Source organism: Neopelma chrysocephalum, unplaced genomic scaffold (assembly GCF_003984885.1).
Source record: "Neopelma chrysocephalum unplaced genomic scaffold, ASM398488v2 Primary Assembly neopelma1_26, whole genome shotgun sequence".
Lineage (NCBI taxonomy): Eukaryota > Metazoa > Chordata > Aves > Passeriformes > Pipridae > Neopelma > Neopelma chrysocephalum.
In genome coordinates this window covers 9,505,317-9,528,262 of record NW_020897695.1, presented here as the reverse complement: position 1 = coordinate 9,528,262, position 22,946 = coordinate 9,505,317, and the positions used below count along the sequence as shown (strand labels likewise).

At 42.1% G+C, this 22,946-nt stretch overlaps 1 protein-coding gene and 1 long non-coding RNA gene across 3 annotated transcripts in view; one reads left to right on the top strand and one right to left on the bottom strand.

Moving 5' to 3' along the window:
• The first annotated feature begins 6,029 nt into the window (after positions 1–6,029).
• LOC113963916 lies at positions 6,030–17,955 on the top strand. The gene is made up of 3 exons (XR_003533007.1): positions 6,030–6,220; positions 17,527–17,578; positions 17,909–17,955. It is a non-coding gene; the product is annotated as an uncharacterized LOC113963916 (long non-coding RNA).
• Positions 7,658–22,946, bottom strand: part of CMTM7 (CKLF like MARVEL transmembrane domain containing 7) — a 29,212-nt gene continuing 13,923 nt past the window's right edge. Inside the window, exons 2-5 of one of the 2 annotated variants that reach the window (XM_027675459.1) lie at positions 15,020–15,193; positions 12,142–12,240; positions 11,032–11,113; positions 7,658–10,695 (exon numbers count right to left, since the gene is read on the bottom strand). In XM_027675459.1, the coding sequence (XP_027531260.1) occupies positions 10,682–10,695; positions 11,032–11,113; positions 12,142–12,240; positions 15,020–15,193 (369 nt within the window). In that variant the 3' untranslated portion in view covers positions 7,658–10,681. Of the gene's footprint in view, positions 10,696–11,031; positions 11,114–11,256; positions 11,499–12,141; positions 12,241–15,019; positions 15,194–22,946 lie in introns of those variants that run through there. The other variant, XM_027675460.1, reaches the window with a different exon arrangement.

Below are 22,946 nucleotides of genomic sequence, written 5' to 3'. Positions count from 1 at the left end.
TGTTGCTATGCAGTTCTCCTAGAGCCAACCATAGGAAATAACATCATTCTTTGTTCCTGGTTTGGAGGAAAGAGCTTGCATTGTGTTTGCCAGTTAACTGGGGAAGAGGGTCTAACTTGCAAAGCTGGATGTTCTCACAGAAAGCTCCCAGGAGAAAAGGTCTGATAAGGTCAGTATTGCCTCTGACAATAGGGTCCAGCCAAACTAGTTTGCAGTAGCCTTTACATACCCTGCTCTTTAGGTTACTGTGACAAGCATAATCCAAGTGCTGCTCTTTCCTATTGATTACATGGATCTGAAAAAAGCGAAGTGGCAGACTTGCTAAAGGAACGAGCATGACCTAGCAGAAGGTGTTGAGTGCAAACAATTTATTCTGGTGTAGAAAAATGCAGGTGACCGAGTGACTTGGTTGAGGGAGAGCCGCTGGATCCTTTGAATATTGTTTGGCTGATTATCAATGATAGGAGGTGAAGAAAAGGAAATAAATCTGCATGCTTTCTGGCAGGGTAGTGCTTTTTTTGTCTCATAATCCTATTTGCTTATTACCTTGTGGTCATCTGGTACACAGGAGGAGAAATGCCATTTCCTTCATTGTCAGCACTGAAATTGGAATGCCACAGTATATTTTCCTTGTAAATGTTAAAGGTGACGTTGTCTCTGATGAAGTTGCCAGAGATGGGTGTAACTGTAAGGATTCATAAGGGAAAAAGGTCCCTAATGCTTTTTAATTACATTTGAAGACTAGATGCAAGAAAACAATTGAGGCAAAATGTTGTATTAAAGGTACGTCAGTGGTGGATTTACACACCATGAGAAAGTAATTCAGAAGTCCTAGATTTAATAATTCCAATCATGACCACGCACTTTAAGTCATGGCAACTCCTTTCTCAGGCATGTAATCCAAACTAGTTTACTGTAAATTATCAGAATAGTGCAGCAAGGCAGAATATGGGCTGGTAGTCTGTGGCTTTTCTTTGTGAGTGCACAGGCACCACCTGGTCGCCATCTGTCCATCCTTTGTTCAAGGCACGTATGTGTTTCCTTGCTTTGGGATGTGTTTCTCCTTACAGTGAGGAGCACAACTGGCCACCTGCTCTATCACAGAGCTGCCATAGTGCAGGAACCAAGCAAGGTTCACTGCTTGACTGGTCTTTGAGTGTGACTGCTCTTTGGATTCAGAATAGCTATTCTTTGTCTGCGGAAGGAAGCACAGGGAAAGCCTGCAATGTATTTTGAATTGTTCGTGCCGTCTGCACAGGAACGTGCTGAGAAGCTGCAGGAGGGAAGTTTGCCCACAAGAGGGCAAAGATGATCCTTGATTGAAATTATTTGGTCTGGAGGGTTTCACCCTCTTCCCAGCTGTATTTTCAGTGGAATTGAACCACCCCGTGCCCTCTCTTGTCAGTGTGGCTATAAATTAACTGTTCACTATAGGGATACTGTTTCCAGTCATATGCTTATTTCTCAAAATGTAGCTTGAAGGTTTTTGGTAATATAATCAGGTCAATATTGTCTCAAACAGATACTTTACCTGAGCAGTTTGAAAGGGTTTTACTTGTATTCTTTTTGGTTTTAAGCTGTCAATAGATGTTTTTAAAAATTCAAGTTGAGCTTCAGCTGCGTGATGATGCCTGCCACCTACAGCACTGCACTATGGCACTGGAGATTTTTGTGGTCCATACTGCGCTGTCGTTTTCAATGAAGGGTCTGTGGATCATTTGTGGGAGAAGAAAGGAGCGGGGAGTACCTGAGCATTTCCTGGACTCTTGGAAAGTTAAATGAGAGAAGCTTATTATCCAAAAATGTAAATTATGCATGCAGGAAAAAAAATCAGGGCCCGCAACCAGAAATGTTGGCAAACATAGCTGTAAAGCGTGCCAGACAGGACTTCTTGCAATTCTAGTCCTCTTCAGGCATCCCAGTGAAACTCGCTTTGACCAGCCCACGTGCCCTGATCACACTCAGTTTGTTTCTTATGACCTATTATCTCTTGGCTAAATTATTGGTGGGAAAACAAACCAGACTTGGCTGTTTTGAAGTTGGCAAGTCCTGAGGTGAGAATCAGGGCTTCACAGGAGGTGACAGCATAAGCACATGCTTCAGTAGCATGACTCATGTGCAGCCAGAGGAGGACAGCAAATACCCAGTCAGGTGTGTGTTGCTAGATGTGCTGCATGAAAGCATGTACTGTTCTGCAGTGCTAAGCTTGGGGCGTACTTCAGAGCTCTCTTTTTAGTGCTCATTTGGACTTACTGAAAGCATAATGTTGTAAGACAAAAAGCATGACAAGTTTTTTGTTACCATATGCTCTACCCTTGCTTAGAGAATGGTGCAATGTTGCTCAAAATAATGCAAGTCTGTCTGCACTGCAGTCCTCCTTTTAACTACTTCCTTTGCACCAGCTGTCACTCTTCCAGAAATATCAGTGTGAATACAATTCTGAAATCCCCGTTCATGTCGAGCTGTAGGTAAGGAAGGGACAGTTACTTAATTGTTCTGTGGTCTCTGCACTCCACTAACCAAAGGTGTGGAGCTGGTATTCTGGTATAAGCAGCAAGGCATCCTCAGCAAGAACAGACTCACCACTCCTATTGTCATTGTTAACACCTGTTTTCAGTCTCTTTTGCCTGTCTGCTCTGTTTCAAGTGCTTCAGATCACTGGGTTTTGATGCTCACATCCTCTTTGATGCTTCCCATTCCTCTACCTGAAATCTGAACTAAACCTCTCTATCAGTGCAATTCATAGCAACAAGAGCTTTGGCTAAAGCTCTGCCTGCTAGTTTCTCAAAACAGCTGGGATAAAGTGGCTATGGAGGTCTATCTGAGGGGTTACAATACAGCTCTAGAAACAAGTGTCTCGTTAACATAAGCCTGTTTTGTGCCTCACAGTCCTTTTGCTCAGAAAGACTCATTTTATGAATGAACCAATGTTGTCCTTGACTTGATACAGTTTTTTTTCTAATTGTAAACACTTGTTTCTGGCAATTGTGCCTCTCATTGGAGGGTAACAAGGGCATAATTATTCAGCTCTCATGCATCACAAACTGCTGAGCATGAGGTATTAATGGAGTGCTTTGCTGCCACCATAGCTTAATAGCTACAGCTGCAGCATTGTGCTCTTGTTTGGCAGGGGTTCATGAAAAAGGGGGATGCAGATCATTAAGTTTTATGTTAAAAGTGATTTACAGATGTAGAAATAACAGTAGACTGCTAGATGGACAAAGCACTTCTGATTTAAAAGGAGCTATTATACCAGCAGAACTGTGATTCATACTCATGGTGGGACAAAGCCACCAGCACTAGTCCACCTCATATAACCCCCAATAATCTTAATAAAAGAAAGTTGTATTAGTGTATTGTGTGTGCTGGCAGGGCTGTACTGGGGGAGGAGGGGGAATCATACCCTACCATCACAGCTGGCCTGCAAATGTAATAGAAGGAAGCTGCAAATGGATGCTTTTGGGTAGCTACAGGCTGTGAGGTGACAACAAACTCCTAGCCTTGTCCCTTCCCATCCACCCAGCAACAGTGAGATACAAGTGCTGGAATTAAAAGGTGGGTATTGCCGCAGCTTCACGGGGAAAAGTGAAAGGGGTCTCTCCTCATATATACCCTTAGATGTTCCAGCTGAGTGGCCAAGGACCCCTGGTAGATGATGGAGGAAGAGGCACATCGAGAGAATGAATCAGAGGGGAAGGGTAACTCCTGCACTCTGAGTCACTGCTGCTGTGATTGACTCTTGCCCTTCTCTTTCTTCATTGAATTTGCAGGGGAGAGTGGCTCGGTATTAAGGCTAGTCCTGTGCAAATAGGCCCAAGACACACTGTGCTTTTTCCTGGGAGAATGGTATTTACTCCGTTTGTCCTGTAAAAATAGGGCAGAATGAGTGCTGTCTTCAACTTCCTAGTCTAACCTTGTATTGCTGAAGGGTTAGGTGCCTCCAAGTCTACACCTGTGGAGTTTTCTTCCCCAAGTGTCTAGAGTCTTGCTGCAATTCCTCCTATGCCAAGAGGGCTGCCTGTCTTCTGTTGCTCTTTCTGCACAAGTGCAAACATGTAAGAAAAGAATGAGTGGTTCAGACATACTTAATTTAGCAATGACTCTACATTAGTGGCTTGAGGATATCCACCCCTGCGGGGAGGAATGCCCCACCACCCTGGTTGGCCTACCACATCATTGACACAGATGCCAACTCCACTTCAAAAGTTGATGTACTCTTCTTGGCCTTTTGGTAGCCCCTTCATCAGCCACAAAAACATGCAGGTGTTTCCTTCAGCACCACAGATTACTTTTTTCTGCACATACCCACACACGCAAAGCACAGAGCACTCAGCCTGTTCCTTTTTGTGCTGTTCCCCGTTTTCCCCAGGTGCTTGGCTTGCTGCACATTTGCCTGTCTGCCTTTTCATGGTCCCAGCCTGTGGGCACACCTCTCTGGAGTCACCCATGAGAATGGCTCTGAAGGTGATGTACATGGCAGTGCCTCTGCGCACCTGGCAGGCCTGAAATCACTTCAGGGCCAGTCAGAGTAACCTGGGGCTTTGTAGCACCAAGTGTTGGCACCTGTGCATTCCTGTGTCACTTGACACTGCTGGCAGAATTTCTTGTCACAGTTAAGAGGGCAGGACTGCTGCTCTTCTGCTAATGCTTTAGAGGTTGCACTTTATTCCTTTCAAATGGTTGCTTTGTGTATTGCTGTTGTTCTAGGTCTGTAAATATCTAAAGAGCAATAAATGATATTACATTATCTTGGGCACACTGAATTCAACTCAGTCCAAGCCAGGATTAACAAAACTGCGTTTTAATTGAAGTAAATTTATCTATATCCTAATCCTTTCTTTTGCTTCAAAAGCTCTGGCCTTCATGGCTGGCTAGTGCTCTGAAGGACATACTCTGCTCAAACACACCTGAGAGTCAGTTGGCATTTACACAGTGACAAAACTGCTTTTGAAAATATTTATCTTGTGTACCTTTCTGTAAAGGTGTCGTTCAGCAACATGCAAAGCCCAGGTGCTGCTGGAGGTGATGTTATGTTCAGGAATTGATACAAAAACATTAACCCAAGGAACAGCACTATTCTGAGCTGCTCCCTCAGGAAAGGTCCTGTAGTGCTGCTACTCTGCAGTGCTCCCTTGATTTTTGGCTTCTTCATCTGCACTTTCTTTTCTAGCTCTTCCCTCATTCCTCACCACCCCAAAAGGCAGAGTTCTCCTCTGCCTCCATTTTATAATGCCTCCCTATCACACTGCTGTTCCTCACAACACATATCAAGCAGCCACAATATCGTGCCTTTGGCTACTCAACACTGGCTTCTTAAAGCCGAGCTTTCACAGCACTAAGCCAGAAAAATTGCAAAGATTTTGGTATCTAAATTCTGCCTCCATGTAAAACTGAAAGCTCGTGTTGGCAGCCACTTCATCTTCGAGGCAGGAAACTCCTGTGATGCTGCAACCTTTTTTAAATTTTTTTTCTTCTTTATTTTTCCTAACTTTCCATCTTCCTACCTGTGTCAAGTGCTGCTTCTGGGCACGGCCAGACAATTTCACTTTTACTGTCAGAGCAGCTCAGACAGAGGTAGAGGGTAAAAAAGCAGACATTTTTTTTTTTTTTTGCCAACTGCCCCAAGGCAGAGGGACTGGTTCAAGCAGGCAATGAGAGCTCGTTTGATACTTAATAAATTAGCAAGTCATTTACACAGTAAAACAGTGCAGATATGAGATAATAAGAGGATAAATCATCAGTTATTTAGAAATTTTTTTAAACTTTTATGCAAGCCCCTGGATGGTGGGAACCCAGAGTATACTTGTCAGTCCCTAGTAATAAACTCCAGTGTGTACTTGCCATACTGGCCATGGGAAACCAGAGTGCTGATCCAGGGGACTAGCTGGGGCTGAGGGACTCTGGGCTCAGGAACAGGCTGAACAGAAATAAACTCTGGAGTAGCCAGCTGTGGGTAATCAGTGACCTCTAGAAGGGACAGACAGGAGCAGCTAACAGCACTTACTGCTCTTCCTGTTTTCCAGCTGCTGTTGTGCTGGAAAAAAGTAATCATCCTTCTCCAGGAGAGGAAGATGACATGCACCAGAGTGACTTTCTGACCTGCTTCCATGTAGCAGGGTTAAACAAGCCCTGGGACCAGGGACTGAAAGCAAGGGCTGCCTGTTCCCAACAGGATGACCTCACAAGTGTGCAGCCCTGTGCATCTGCAGAGGAGCAAAAGGTAAGCCAAGGGCATGGCACTTGCACTTGCACTCCAGTCTGAAACCTGAAACAGCCCCAACAGAGGGGTTGCTAAGAATACCACAGACGTTTGTGGTGAGAGCTCTTTCTTGCCCCATGGGTGTGAATCCCTGCAGGCAGAAAGAACAGGATGTGGGCCTCCCACAGACCCTTTCTCTGGTACGCACCTCCCCCCATCTCACACAACCAGCAGCATATTCAGGATGCCACCCCAGAGTCAAGCGCATCAGTAGGGCCCAGCAATATGTAACTGCAGCTCTCCTTGGCTTTCAGATTGCACTCAGTCTAAAAGCAGGTCTGTACTTGGCCCCAGGCTGGAGGGATGGCCAAGGCCACGGGCCAGCACACAGCCTCAGCAGCAGCATTTTGCTCCATGCTGTCCCTAAGAACAGTGGGGCCCTGAACAATTTTAAGTTAAACAAGGCAGAGCACGTGGCAACTTGATGCCATGTTCCACAGCCTCTATGTCAGATCTCGTGCATCCTCCTGCAGCTTTAGCAGAACATGAAAATGCCAGACACAGGCTATGAAGTGCAGACAAGCAGTAAAGAGACTTTTCTATCACTCCAGGCAGGTTTGTCCTTTAATTACTGAAACAGCCAGAAACTGTTGATATCTGACACAATTTCTATTAGTGCATAATGGACTCACATTAGTTCCTCCCCTCATGGGCTCTCTACAGATGTTAGCACCTGATCTTCCTTCTTGTCTGCTCCTTTTTTTCCTAAGTTCCTAGTTGTCTTCCCTGAGCATCACTTAACACCCCCTGCCACACACACATACACACAACTGATTAAAAGTTACTATCCTCATGTCCTACTACCCCCTCCAACCCCCTCACAGTGATTTGTTTCCAAACAGTGCAAAACATAACCATTTCTCAACAACAGAAAAAGTGTGCAGGCTGTCACATAACCTGCAGTGTCTTCATCCAGCACCATGGTCCTCAAGCTTTTCAAAGCCACCCTTCCTCTTTTTAAAAAAGTTTCATTTCCTCTTCTCATTTTCCCAGTTTCTCCCTGACAAAACCACTATTCACTTTCTAACTTATCTCAAGCCCCCAGTACTCAAACATGAGGGTTTTTGTTTTCAGAGTATGAAACAGTTTGTACGATTTTTTGTTTGTACCAATTTTTTTCTCCCAATATTTACATTTTAATTTTTCAGTAAAAACTGAACCCCAAAATCTATCAGTGTTAGCTCAAAGGATATACTCCACTCATCTTGGAGCTGAAGGGGATGGATAACTTTTGTGTGGGAGAGTTGGAAACCAGCACATCCAAACAAAACAGCAGGGGATGAGGTTTTCTGTGGCTCCTGCCTATTGTCCTCCAGTTACAGGATGTATTCTGACACTCCCCAGAAAGAAAGTCACTGCTGCAGTAGAGGACGGAAAAAAATGAACAGGACAACAATCTGATTTTCTACATCACCCAAAGAGCTAGCAGAGTTAGAGTTTATTTCTAAAACAGCTGGAATCCCATATTTGACAAAGTTGCAGACAGATGGAGCTTTCAGAACCAGGTTGACACGGAGGGAAACCTGAAACACTTTTGCTGGCAGAGCTACAGTAGAGTGGTGCCGAATTCCCTGCCAGACGGAGCTGTCATTCAAAGATGCCCGGTAGAGCTGGCGATACCAGAAAATCTGTGCTTGTCTTGGTAGACATGCTTTACAAGGAGGATTTGGGGAAAGCAAGGAAACTGGCAGCAGAGATGTCAGTTTTCCAGCCTGAAAGCATCCCGCATTAAGAGCATATAGTGGGTCTATAGACCCAGCACTGTCATAACAGCAAACGCTGCAGGCATACCTTAGCCCTGTTGATAGGCACAAAACCCAAAATGGTACCTGTAGCTTATTTCTCTTGATCCAGTATAAACAAGTGCACTTGCAACAAAACATAGTCTTTGGATGATCACAGAGCATAGTTCAGAAATTCTTTGGTTGTTAGACTGCATGAAATTCCATGAGTTCTTTTTTTTTTTTTTATTCCATATGGTGACAAGTGACAGAGTGATGTGAGAGGCTGAAAAAAAATGCTACTGTAGTGCCAGGAGAAAAGGCATCATTCCAGAAGAAAGTGGAAACACCCTTTTCTTCAGAGCAAGCTCAGGCGCCAGTCCCAATCTGTAGCAGGTGCTTCTCCCTACTACCGCTGCAGCACTGAGGCCTTACCTGCATTCACACCATCTGCAGCAGAACATTGGTTTCCCACAGGGTTGCCAAGTGAGGTTAAAGCTTTTAGGAATGTTTCTACTTTCTATCTGAGGTGATATCTCAGGAGGTGAAGGAAAAATAGTGCACATATCATTCCTCTGGGGGAACAGAAGATGGGAGTATCCTTAAATATCTACCATATCAGTCCAAATTACAGTCAGAGTGCTGGTTTCCAAAAACTGTAGTTAAGTCAGTCTTGGCAGGAGGACTGGTGATCCAAGCACCTCTGTTGCAAAAAATTACACATACATATATATGTGTGTGTGTACCTTCTTCTGCAGATATGTTCACTCCAATGTCCTAGAATGAAGTCTTGTCCCATATGGCCATTTGATTGGTCCTGTGCTGGCAGGGCAAGGAAGCTACACTATAACTGACACTGCTAACAGGGATTTCTAGAAGAATGTTTGTTCTCTTAAGCGAGAGAGCCTTTGAGGCATGCTCAATTCAGGTTGTTAAAAATAAAAAAACCCAGCCTGTTTCTGACCAAACACAAAACATATCATCTGAAGGTATGGGGCAGAAAAGCAGGCCAGAGTTGGACATTGTAAAGAAATAAAAAATAGTCAATATGCAATCAGTAACATTACAACTGCCTGTTTAGTTTTATTTGAATAATCCTCTATATTAATGTTAAAGCAGTTTCAAATTGTTTGCTGCTCTGTGTTGCTGTAAATAGGGCATTTATGAAAAGGAATAGCAAGAAGAATCACAGAAGCTGTGCACCTTTAGAAGGGGTATCTGCTCAGTTATTTTCATTTACTTACTCAAAATTGTTGACACTTAAGCAGTTGGCCAATTTCTCTTGTCTAAGAGCTAAAAAAAAAATTCTAAGTAAAGATACATGTATTAGGATGGGAGAAAAAAAATAAGGTGGCAACAAATAGCAGTGCGTGTTGACCTGCTACAAGGCACAAAAAGAATTTTCCAAGAGGACCATTAAATTACTTAGCAGTATTGATGCAGAATTTCAAAAATACATAGCAGGCCAGAAAATGCTTTTTCCCCCAGATTGTCCCTGGTAAACTGTATAAATCCTACTTCTGCTTCACCACCATGCAGTTGTCTTGACAGAAGAAACCAATTTATAAGTACAAGCTGTACTTCACAGCTAGACATGAAAGGAGAAGCACCAAGGAGGAAGAGGGGCCTGCGCTTCCTTTTTTCCTGCAAAGAATTTCCAGGTCTCCCGAGATGGGCTACAAAAAGGAAAGAGAAAGGTACCGAGAAAGAATTGTCTCAGCACTGAAGTTACATAGAACTTCATGATCATACCAGGTTGGACAAAACTGAACTGTTCTGTCTGTCCAGGCTCTGGGCAGAGTCTCCAGGAGCATGGATTCCAGCTGAGGCAGAGGAAGGGACACACCACATGTAAGAGAAAGCAGCACAGTGGGCTTTCCATAAACACTGTTAGGTTCCAAAGAGAATAATTTAAGGGAAATGCACAGAAATTTTCTACAGAACAGGTCTTACTGTGAAAAGAAAAAAAAAGATCCCACAAAACATTAAACATATATTCTTGGGTATGTATTTTTCTGTAATTGGCAAGGGGAAGTTTTGAAGAATAATCTTTGATTGCTAATATCCTGTAAAAATTCATGGAGGAAATCCTCGATTTTATCATGTACTGTTGGGGCTAAGAGGGAGTGTTTGCAGTGATGTATTCAAGTTGCAGTTCATAATTTTTTATGCTGGCTGAGCTGATATTAGAAATAGTCCGTAGTTCTGATAGAAAGAGGTAACAAAGACTTGGGTCCGTGTATCCAGGCACAAATTAGTTTATAACAGTTCCTTTAACAAATCATCCTTGGAAGTTAAGGATCAGGTAGGAATTTGCAGGACTTCCCTTGAGTAAACAGATGGAGAAAATCTGAAGCAATTTTTCTGTCCCTCTGAAAGGAGAACCAAACAACTGTCCAAATGAGTTTTAAATGCACTTATTGCAAATAGCTGGACATGACCATGCCCAGCTTGTGAGACAGAAGTTGTCTTTCTCCAAAACAAGCAGGTTCTCCATTATAAACTTCTTTGGGTGGGGAGAAGGGAGGGGAGCAAAAATACTTTGGTTCACAACATTGTTTTGCACAGGCATTCAAGTAGATCTTCCAAAGCTACCAGCTGTCCAGGCTAGTAACATAACACCCATGCCCCCTCCTCGGTAGTGGACGCTCCTCTTTGGTATCCTATTTTGTAAGGCAGAAATCTTGCACAGATGATGGAGTCACACAGATGCATCTTTGAAAAGGAACAAACAAATTAATCTAATTTATTAAGGAACACACCGGAAACCTTCTTTTGGTAGGCGGTAGGGGAGGGAGAAAAGGAAGTGTTGATAGATTCAGCATTTGCAAGAAGCAAGTTATTTTGCTCTTGTAGTTATTTGTTTACAGCTGTCAGTAGCTGTGATACGTCTGTGTTGACAAAAAATATGGAGTTACTGCTTTGTGAGTAATTTTGAGTAACAACAACCAAGACATTAATAAATCCTTTCAGGTAGACACAGCCCTGTGGCAGAAAATATAAATATTCATTTTGGGAAGCATTCTGGCAGTTACTAAGCATGATACTTACTTGTTGACTGCGTGATGCATGAAACCTTGTAGGACGACCACATGCTTAAAACACAAAGTATTGTAGCTAGGAACCCGAAAGTCTGGATGGGAAAACAAATAAACCACAAATATTTACAGAGCATTAGATGACACATATTCCGTGCATGTATGAACACTTTTGTATATTCAGCTACATATTTTATGAGATTAACAGATCCAAAAAAGTGATTTTTTTTTACTCCATTCTGCCAAAATACTAAAAAAATAAAATTTCCTGTAGTATAATAGCAAGTTATGTCTTGTGAAAACAACAACTGACAGACAGACAAAGAGTCATATACAAGGAGGGAGAAAAAGTTGGATAGCAGCATGGAGTCTCACCTTCTAAACTTCTCACTAGGATTCTGCAACAAAGAAAAGGCTGTTTCTAGCACCTCTGAGTACTGTTCTTTTACTGCCCCATTCAAACAAGTCTTTCCCTGCTGCCTGCCAAATAAACAAGTCAGGTTAAGTATTCTAGTCTGTTTGCATCATCCAGACTAAGTTTCTGAAAGCAATTCATTATTCTGGAGGAGTTGTATTTCTGGTCCTGCTGCTGTGAAAATACTGTCACCCACACTCACAAGTCATGCCTCTCTCTACAAAGCCCTCCGGCCAACAGAGGCAGAAAGCATCTTCCAGTAAGTCAGTGCAGAGCCTCAGTGGGTTTTAGCTCAGGAGAAATTATCTTGAAGAGGTCCTTGTTCAGGAGCAGGAGGCAATCAAAACCCAAAGACTGAGATGAAATTCTGTAGGTAAGTTCCAGGTGCTACAACAGCCTTTTGTTAAAACTTAATTGTCTTAATTCTTCCCCTAAACACATTAGTTCTTGTGAGTTAAAGCAGAAGCCTTTGGTTTCAACACTCTGACAGGACAAATACCCAATTTTAGTGGTGAGTCTGGAGTCTCACAACAAAATATTTTTATTGGCACTGTGTTTCAGAACATTCACTGAAATGAGTAAAAAGGTAGTTCACCCAATCAAGACACAAGCAAGGCAAGTCTGTAAGTACAAGTAACAGATTTCCAATGCCCTACTATATATACATTGCAATTCTAAAAATGCCAAGACTAATAAACACAGTCTTACCGCTCCAGCCACAAGTCCAGTCACATTGTAACTCTTGGCTGCTGCTACAATTGATCCAATGAGAAGCAGAATTGTACCAATTAAGTAATGAAGGAACTCCTGTAAAGACAAGCACAGCCTGCATCAGAAGGGAAACTTAGCAGGAAAGCATTTTGATATGCCTCAGAAAGAAATTAAGTTGGCAGAAGTGACTCAAACCCAGAGGACAAAACACTAGTAAAAAAAGGAAAAAGAAAAAAAAGGCAAAACGATATTAAAAAACCCCTCATAACCCACCTTGTGAGTGGATTTTGTGCCAAACCTCAGTTTCTGTTCAAAAAGGGGGAGAGGGACAATCTTCAGATCTACTAATGTCACTGGAATAAGGTTTACTTACTGGGTATGGATGCAATCCTTTCAATTCAACATGGTTCATTACTGAGGATGAAACATGTCTCTTTATTGCATCAAGTATTGCATTGCACTAAAGGGATGGTTCTGGAGGAAGGAAGAAGCCTTAAAGACATATTTCTCTAGCCTATATGAGATGCCATAAGTGGAAAACCAAATGTTCCTGCTTCTGATAATCTTAAAAAGTAAGCAATGGATCTACTGCTGGCTTTACTAATGACTTAGGTCAACCAAGACTCAAAACAGGAGGGAAGCCACGAAAAGCACAACTGCAGTAAAACATGATGGCATGGGCTTTTCTGGGAGAGCACCAAGGCACCACATTTAAGATCTTCTCTAGTGTGATGAGTATCAGTCTGGGAGTCAATTTTACCTTATTACAAGCAGGGGTTATCTGTGGATTGATTTTGAATCTTCACAAAGCTTATGGCAACCAATATGTGTGTTTGCACACTGAACATGGGTTGTTTCTTGTGCATGGCTGGGGTGGGCAGGGGCATATCTGCTTACTGTATCCGCATGAACCAAGGGAATGCCATGTATAAGGGAGAGGAGAGATTCTATTTCAAACCACAAGACAGAATATAATCCCAAAATTGTTCAAGGAAAGCCCAGAGGATAAACAGTCTATCATACCAGTTTCCCTCTGCTCAGATGTTTTATAAAGAGCTGAGAAGGATTTTTGACATAAAGTAGAGAGACCGCAACTTGCTTTCCTCATTCATAACCTTGTTTCAGTTAATCAAGATCCCAAGCCTTGCATTTTCTAGAATAAATTATTTCCATAAGGAGCCTTTCTCTGACTAGTCCATGACGCAGCAGGCAAATTAGACACGCCATTGCCTCCTTAGAGGCAGCAAATAAAGCAGTGTACACAGGCCACTACTTTAGAGGAATTTGAGGGATGGGCAGAGGTTCAATGGAATCATCAAAGGCTAAATTAGGTGGAGAACCAACACCTGGCAGGGCTGAGAGAGTGCCCCTCTGGAGAAATACTTCCAAGCTTTAAAAGGTGTCAGCGCTGAACCACCTCTTGAACCACTGCAACTTTACTGACTACAAATCACACCCCTGATTGCAATGTAGAAATCCTGCCAGGAAACTCATCTGAGTGCTACCTGTAGTTTCCCAAAGTCTCTTATATGCCTTCCTATTCTGTTCTAAAGATACTTAAATGTGTGACTGATAAGGAAGTTGTCTGTTTTGTAAAAGAGCAGCAGTGTTCAAGCATCATATCCCATAAAGCTACCTGAAGCTGAGCAGCCACAAACTTCAGCGCCTTAAACTCACTAGTGGCTCTGGAAAATAGAGGAATGATTAAGCACAAAACAAAAAAATCAAAAGCAGCCTATGCAGAGGCCAAAATGGCATAGTCCTGTTACAGCAATGCACACATTAAATGCTGCTTTACAAAACTGTCATTTATTAGCTTACTTCAGTCCTTTATTTTAATACCTACATCTGTATTATTTCTAAATAAATAAGCACCTTTAGAGACAGATAGTGGTGGCATACATTTAAAAAGAAAAAAGCCTAACCATGGTCTTCAGCTAAAAAGAAAAAGAAAGAAAGTTGTATTTTTCTCTCTGGTTAGAAGTGGATGGATGGACAGACTGTTATCTTAGATCTGTACAATACTTACATAATTTCCATTAAATGCCATCCAACCAATCTTGGATTTCAAAATCCCTCTATATCTCTCCAGTTTGCTCTCCCCATTCCTTTTTTCTTTCCTCTGTGGAACTAACATGTTGCTATGTGTAAGGGAGGCATGTTCTAAGAGGTTATTAAAATCCATCATTCCGTACTAGGATGCAGAACTCTTTATTAGTTGACCTGACCCAGAGCTACTGAAAAAGTTCAGGTCCCACATTTTCTATGTTGCTTGTTAGTTCTCCACTAGGTTATGAGAGATGGATGTGTACGGGAAATGTGGGAATGAAGCAGAACATCCTGCAGGATATCCCAGAAAAGGCCAGGCTATGGCAATCAGGCCAAGGCTCCTATTTCTTGCTATTGTTTAAGTTACCTAAAACTGTACCAAAAAGAGACACATTTGACTTAAATAGCACTCACAGACTTTATTTTGGGACAGGATGTAGTACATGGATTCTAATGCTACGATTTGGTACATTAGCAATCCCTTAGCTGCTTTAAATGACCTGAGCTAGGACCCATCTGCTAAAGGCTTGATAATCAGTAGCTTCTTTGCAATTGTCTCAGAATAACACTATTGACTTCCCTGAAGCAAATCTGGATTTATATCTGTCTGAAGGAGGGCAGGATCAGATCCAAATCAGCTAAAAAACCTTACAATTACAGCATCTGCTGAACTGAATACTAGTAACAGAAGAATCTGCATACAAGGCAACAAAGAATCAAGTGAAAGACAGCCTATCATTGTGAGATAGCACAAGAAAATGGACTAAGAAATTGAGATGTGAACCCCCAAGAGAGGCAAGGAACCCAGGCGATGTAACAGGCTTACCGCAAGCGGCCAGCTCACACAAGTGAGCTTCCTGTAGATCCTGAAGATGTGGGTAACGTAGAAGAACAAAATCATAACCAAATCGCACATGGTGACAATCTGAAAGAAGCTGTATGCACTGTAATCTGTCCACGGAGAATTATTTACACTGATGAATCCAATCAGCAGTGAGATCTGGAAGACAAAATGTGCATTAAAGATTTTTACAATGGTGCTCAGAGGGTTGTGGAGATGATTTTAAGCAGAACAAAATGGCACTTAGAAACATAAGACAAATATCTAATGTAAATTGGATGGTACCAACAAAATGGAGGACAAAGTAATGAGCATGATAATGATGTTTTATAATTTGCTGACAAATGAGGTGAAGCAACCATCAAGAGTGGGGAAAGGGCCAACTGCCAGAAGGAATGCAGCAGTTTCAGCCTGAAGAACCCAATCTGAATAAGTCTCTATGTACAACAGAAGAGGTCTCAAATAGAGAAAAAGAACTGAATGCCTGGAGATGCATCAGCAACTGAAGCAGAAGGAAATAATTGAAAGCTGTAAAAATTGAGGTGTCCATGAGCAGATGCACCTTTACTTTCATTTAGTGACACTTCTCACATGCAAAAGCGGATGACCTGGCTGCAACTGAGCTAAACTGTTTTACTCTTCCTTTTCTACCACCTACAGAGCAGGAGTATTAGAGGATTGTACAGCAGCATCATAGCAAATACTTATAAACGTTTGGGGGAATTGATTAATTCACCCCACCCCCAAAGCTTTAATATGTTAACACTGCCACATAAAAGTATAAAGCATTATTGTACAACTTCTGTCAGCTGTACGCTTACGCTTGCAAAGGACAAAAGCTATTTCATTTTTTTTAAATACGAAACTACTTGTTTAGTTTACTAATCTTTCTGCTTCCACTGGCCTGGCTAACCTGGGTGATCAAAATAAATCTACTAAAAATAAATATACTAAAATATTTTCTTATTTCAGACTTTGTCAATGCATGCTTTCAGTCACTGTAATTTTTAGCTCATCTAAAGTCAATCAGAAGAAGTAATGATTCACATTTTAAGTGTTTCTCCTAGTCATTCAAAAACTATCTGAGGAAGGCAGAACCTTAAGACTACACCATCCTTTCCTGCACACTCATCTTCCAAACTCCTAACCAACTGCATTCATTATCAGAATAATCTCCTTAAGATTAAAAGAGACAAAAAAACCCCAACAAACCAACGCCCAAACAATATAGCTTAGATTATCCCTGCTGTAGTGTTAACCAAGTTTCACCTGCTCAGTTCTAAGTGGACAGGCTAAATATATGCATACATGAGGGCAACCAAAAGCTATATACACACAAAAGAACTTCACAAAAATTTGTCACCTTGATCAAACTCCATCTAAACAGCCACATCAATGTCTTGACAGTGAACCACCTCGAAAAGCTGGCTTCAAAGAGAAAAGTCAATGCTCCAGATTCTTTAAGCTATTGTCAGACCTGGTCCAGCTCCATTATTTTTACTGTGTTTGTCCAAGTAGTTGATATTAACATTGTAAGTGATGCTCCAAGACGGTCATGGGATTCTGCACTACAATGAGCCTACATCTCCTCTCACCTTTGGAAGTGACACAGGACTTGGAGATGCATACTTTGTGCTTCTCAAGAATGGGGGTCACAAGTGTCTTTGAATATGCATGATAATGCTCAGTCCCTGTCTCCCCAGATGTGTTCCTGCCCTCTGGTTTGGGAGTGTAACATCAGAGCAGCATCCTGCACATTCAGTGCTCCTGTCTGTACCACACCTCACCTCTGGGTCTCACTGCCTCGCCTCTGGAGAATCCTAAATGCACAAAGTCTTGCACCTTGTGCATGGCAGGGCTTTCTGATATGCTACATTTCTTAGAAGACAACAAAGCAATGCTCTCCACAATTCAGCATTTAAAGAACTTTGGCCCAGTTCTTCAATTCTGAAGTAATTTGGATACAGTTTTGTCCAATCTGTGTCTACATATAGCAGGTCTACATTAAGCAGTGGTTTAATGAGGGGCCAGGGCATCTGTCATCTTCTCCTTCCCACCCTGATTTCGCTCCCTGTTAATGTACTGGCTCCTCCATTCATCTGTGCTGAGCCATCTTAGTGTACAAAGCTACCAGAAAAGTGAACTACTGAATAAAGGCTTTACTCTGACTCAGCCATCACACAAGGCAGGGTCAGGTGAGCAAGGGAGTGTGAGGAAGAAGTTAGGACTTCCACAGAAAAGATAGGAAGGACTGAGCAGGCAGGATGGCAGTAGGGAGTACCATGCTGGCTCAGGCTGCCACAGACCATCCATCTCAGTCCCTTGAATCTTAATGTTAGTTAAGAAGAGTTGTCTGACTTAGCCATTGAATAACTTGAACAATCAGAAGGAGATCATTTGCCCTATAATGTAGGAGAACACTTGAAGTGATGCAAGACACAGCTATTATTTTCATAATTTAAAACTGAATTTAATGAAATTTCATTCTATAGGAAGACTCAACAAGAAGTCACAGCAAGCACTGAGTCTTGCTCTTGGATAAAGGTGGGATGAGGACAATACTTCCTTAATCACCAAAGGCTAGAAAGGGTCTCCCTTATTCAGGTGTCTTCAGTTCCCAGTTTCAATTACACTGTACAAATCAAGAAAGAAGCGTTAATTCACAGAAATATTAAATTTGCCTAGTGGCTCATTTCATGCATGAACAATTAACTTTAGCAAATTTTTTTATGGTGTGCAAAGGATAAGGAGGGTGGGATTCTTGAAGTACACCCACCATCCAAATAATTAAACTACTGGAAAAAAACCCACTTACTTTAAACTAGACCCAGTTCTTTCTATTTCATGGAAGCATAAAAGTATTTTTCTTTTCAGTTAAAAGGTATAAAAAGCTGAGAAGAAGCATAAAGAAGAATGTGAGCCATCCAAGAACAGAAAATTCATCTGAGGTGTTATATTCCTCAGAAATAGGAAAATACAAGGTACCAACCTGTCAGTGAAGAATCTGCTCAGCTCCTAAAGACAGAGGAGAACTGTGGATTTCAAGACTACTTCACAATTAAAACAACTCCAAAACCAATTAGCAAAGATTCTCCCTTCTTTGATTTTAGATGTGCCTCAGCACACAGGTAGGAAGAAACCACTGCATGGCAAGAGGTATTTCTTTCAATGTTTAGTTTCTTAGCATAAATTTTGCAACACGAAATTTATCTGCAATTTCTAAAGAGAGTCATCTGATCAGAGGCACATAATTCTGTTTCACAGGACAGGTGCAAAGGGGACCCTATAAACAACTTTATAAAAGTTGTCTGCCACACTATTATTGCCAGCCTGCATGGCTGGCAGGTACAGTCAGAGTTTAAAACTCACATGTTGAAAAAGAATGCTAACAAATGTAGAGCCACATAATATCATTTGTCCTTTAAAAGTGACAAACACTGAACCTCCTTCACCAGATATTGGTTTATCATGATATATACTGGGTGATGACTGTATTTTTTCCTCCTCTGTTTCCAGAGGTTAGAGTGATAAAATGATTAATATGTAACTGTCTGGGATACAGTTCAACATAGATCTTAAAAGTCAGTTTGTGACACAGAGAGAGAGAAATGAATGGCAAAGCACTAAAGTGATCAAATGTTACAACTGCTCTTTATGCATCTGTGCTCAGGGGAGCAGGTTAATACACCTCAAAAATAAAAACTGGGGGCACAAAAAAAGCCAGGGCACTGCTATTTCCCTTTCAATACAGCATTTCACAGATCGTGAGAGCAACACACATGTAACAAACAGCCAGCAAACCAGTGTGACCAGAAGTACAGGTCAAATGATGGTCAGCCTCATTAGAAGATTTCAATGTGCTCCACAATATATATCCAGACTGCAGACCTGCATTACAAAGGGGTGAGGGACACATTGCCGGACACCACTATTTCAGTGCTTTCTGGTTTCTGAGAAGCAAAACAAAGAACACAGACATCAATCAACTCCAAGGAGGGATTTTTGGATTTAAATAAAGTTCTGTATTTACTCCATTTCATAGAAGTTGACTGGCTTAAACTAATCCACTTCTTGACTTTACTTTGGACCAGATTTTTGAAGTAAGTCATGAAGCGTGTTTAGAGACACCAGTATATATCAGGAACTATCTCACAGCTAAAGGCAGTCAGGCAATTGCCAGCAGGCACTCAATGCCTTACCAGATAAAAAAGACATAAAATCTGCAAGACTCTTACAGAGTAAATCTGCATTCTCTTCTCTATTTTGAGCTGGAGATGAGGTAACCACATCCTCTGCAATGTTCCTGTAGAAAATGTTGGCTCTTGAATGGCACTGACATATGTTCCCAAGCCTAAATTCCATTCTGATTTGAAGTTAACTCAGCTCTACCAAAGAATAAAACACAATTCGTTCTTTCCGGATATGGTCTTCTTCCTAAAGCTGCCCAAGATGCTGCTGGCCACCTTCACCACCAAAGCACATTGTTGGCTCATGGTCAGCTTCTAGTCTACCAAGATTCCAAGGTCTTCCCTGCAGAACTGCTTTCCAGTCAGATGGCCTGCACTCTGTACTGGTGCAGAGGGGCTTACCCTCAGATATCCCCAGATACAGGACTTGGCATTTCTCTGTGCTGAACTTGATGAGATTCCTATCTTTCCAGACTGTCAGGGTCCCTCTCCATGACAGCACAACCCTCTGGCTCATTGGCCACTCCTCACAGTTTATCACCTACAAACTTTCCAGGAGTGCACTCTGCCCCATCATCCAGGTCATTAATGAAGATGTGAAACAGTACCAGCTGCAGTATTGACCCCTGGGGTGCACCATTAGTGACTGGACTCAAAGGACTTTGTACCATGACCTTCTGCAACGCTCTGCCATTCAGACACTTTTTAATCCATCTCACTGCCCCCTTATCTAATCCATATCCTGTCAGCTTGTATGTGAGGATGTTATGGGAGACCATACCCTTATTAAGATTGAGGTAAACGACACCCATCACTCTTCCCTTGTCTACCAGGCTAGTCACCTCACTACAAAAGGCAGTAAGGCTGGTCAAGCATGATTTCCCCTTTGTAAATCCATGCTGACTGCTCCTGATCACCTTCTTGTCCTTCATGTGTTTGGAAATCCTTTCCAGGAGGATTTTCTTCATCATCTCCCAGGGGCTGAGGTGAAGATGACCAACCTGTAATTCCCTGAATCCTCCTTCCTTTTCATAGACATTACATCAGTCTGTTCAGAATGGCACACTTTCCTTCTGTACTTCTCAGGCTAGAGAGGATAGGGAAGGACTGGACCAGAGTGATAAATTCTCTTTCCCTGTAGCTATAAAATGCTACTTGAAGTGTTCCCTGGAAATGCTGTTTCTTTTTTAAAAATCAGCTAGTTTTCTCCTTATTTCTTCTTGTCCCTGACAAAGAATGAGCGTCTGAAGTCCATTGATCACTATTACACTCAGTAAAAAACAAGGAAAATGTATATCAAGACTTCAAGGAAGTAAATCTTCCACTTCAGGAAAATTCAACACCTTCTTAAGGAAAGGACATGAATCACGCCTTTGGATTAAGAAGAGATTATATATGGCAAGAAGATCCAACTTCAAATGACTCCTAAGGCAAATGCATACTGGAGAAAAGGTCCATAGTATTAGGCCCAGATACTGTTCTACTTCTGATTTCAGATGGTTTGAGTTCTATCTAACTCCCTGTGCTCACTCTTTGCTGGCTATAGTCCTGCAGATGCAATTAGGTTACAGAGAAAGCTCAGCTCCAAAAATTCCAGTTTCCCAGGAGTGGGATGGGCATGATGGTGGGATTCTGGAGCAAGCCAGAAACACAACCCTCAGCCTCTCTGGTGGCTAGATCTTCCTGCAGTTTCCAGTCCTGTCATCAGCCACAGAGGTCACAGTGAAACTGCCCAAGAGCTGCCTTCATCTCCAGACTAATGTGCTGTGCTCCCCTTCACTAACATTGCATCCTGCTGGAATGCACAGCAAAGATGGAAAAGCTTGGGTGGGCCAAACCTGCAAGTTCAAAGAAGCCTAATGGAGAATCACCTGGTGTAAGGAAGGGGCAGAGGTGCATGCCCACCAGTCAAGAGATTACAGGTACAATTTCTCTCGCTAGTGCCCTGCAGGTAACAAAGGAAAGGATTTGTTTTGCTCTCCATGTTACCTACAGTCCAGCTCTGTAGGTAAGCATTTTCTGCTCCTGTGGTAGAAGACTGTAGTTTATCTGACCACAGAACAGTTTTATAACCCAGGAATCAATCTGTGCAAGTGCTTTGTATGATCTTTTTCTACTGTCCTGCTCTAATGGATGTCATAAATAAAGCTCTGACTTTACTACCAATACTTAATTCTTTTGTAATGTTTGGAGAGAACTAAATTTTCCTCAGATGCAGCTACCTGCACAAACATAAATCCAGCATGATCTCCAGTACTGACAGGAACTTACTCTAAAGGAAAGCCTAATATTCTGAGCATGAGAGGTCCATTTCCACAGGCAAACACTGACACAACAAGGGAGGAATTAAAAGTCACTGGCTCTTGAATCCTGACCTGTTTTGTAACTCTGAACTTCAGTAAATCATGTATTTCACTGCTTCAGCTCCCCCATTTTCCAAATGAGGACTAATAAAGACTTTACATGCATTTGCTAAAGGTTTTTGCCCTCAAAACATTTAAGACATGTAAAATAAGGCAAAAATTTTGAGCACGACTAATAAACATCTAGGGCAAGATGACTGTTTTCCTTTACAGTATGAATGAGAATAGACGCCCCCCAAAAAGAAAAACCAAACAATAATCACCCGACCCTTCTTCCCCCTGTCCTGCCCTCCAAAAGCCCAAACCAACAATCGACAGATCACAGATGTAACAGACAAGCATATGGGAAAATCATCTGCGGAGAAAGCCACAGAACAAGCAAACAGTAGCAAAAGGTTGGTCTTCTGAGATTTGCTTTGTGGTCAATCTGTGGCTACCACAGCACAAAAGATAAGCAAAAATGAGAGTCCTAGCTCACTGTAAAATGGAAATTAGTATTTTTTTTCCTGTCTGTCATTTATTTACTTACAATAGACTGTGATCAAGTTTTGCAAAAAACCCCGCCATGCAGAAAACATTGCAAATAAATTGTTTTCTAACTGGAAGTGTATTCTTTAATGCTTGGACTACTTTACCACTCATCCTCTTGACCATCCCTGAGTGCTCTGTACTGCACATTATCACTCACCTGTACCCAGCTGTTCTTTCACAATTCTATTAATGACTGTGAAGCAGAGGTTATCCTTTCCCACTGCGCCTGTGTACAGCAGTGGTGTGCTGGGTGTGGGTGTGATATAAGCTGCCTTCACAGCAGCTCGTGTGGTGCTGGGCTTTCTGTGGTTAAAACGTGTTGATAACACATCAGTGTTTCAGCTGCTGCTGAACACTGCTTGCACAGCAGCAACACTTGCTTTCTCCTCTCTCCCCTTACCCTAAAGCAGGCTCACAAGTAGGCAAGTCACAGCTGGCTCAACTGAACAATGGGATTTTTCAGACCGTGGTGTTGTGTTCAGTGATAAAATCTCAGGAAAAGGAGGTTTAAGGGGAAACGTTTTAGGTTATGGTGTTTCTCTTCTGAAGCAATCATTGCACATAGAATCATAGACTCACAGAAAGGTTTGGGTTGGAAAGGACCTTAAAGACCATCTATTTACAACTCACTGACCACAGGCAGGGACGCCTTCCAGTAGGCCAGGTTGCTCAGAGCCCCATCTAGCCTGGCCTTGGACACTTTTGTTGATGGGGAGTAGTGAATTAATTTATTGCTTTGCTTGTGTGTGCAGCTTCTGCTTTCCTTATAAAACTGTCATTATCTTGATCCGGGGGTCTTTTTGCCTTCCTTCTATTTTCTCCCCATCCCAC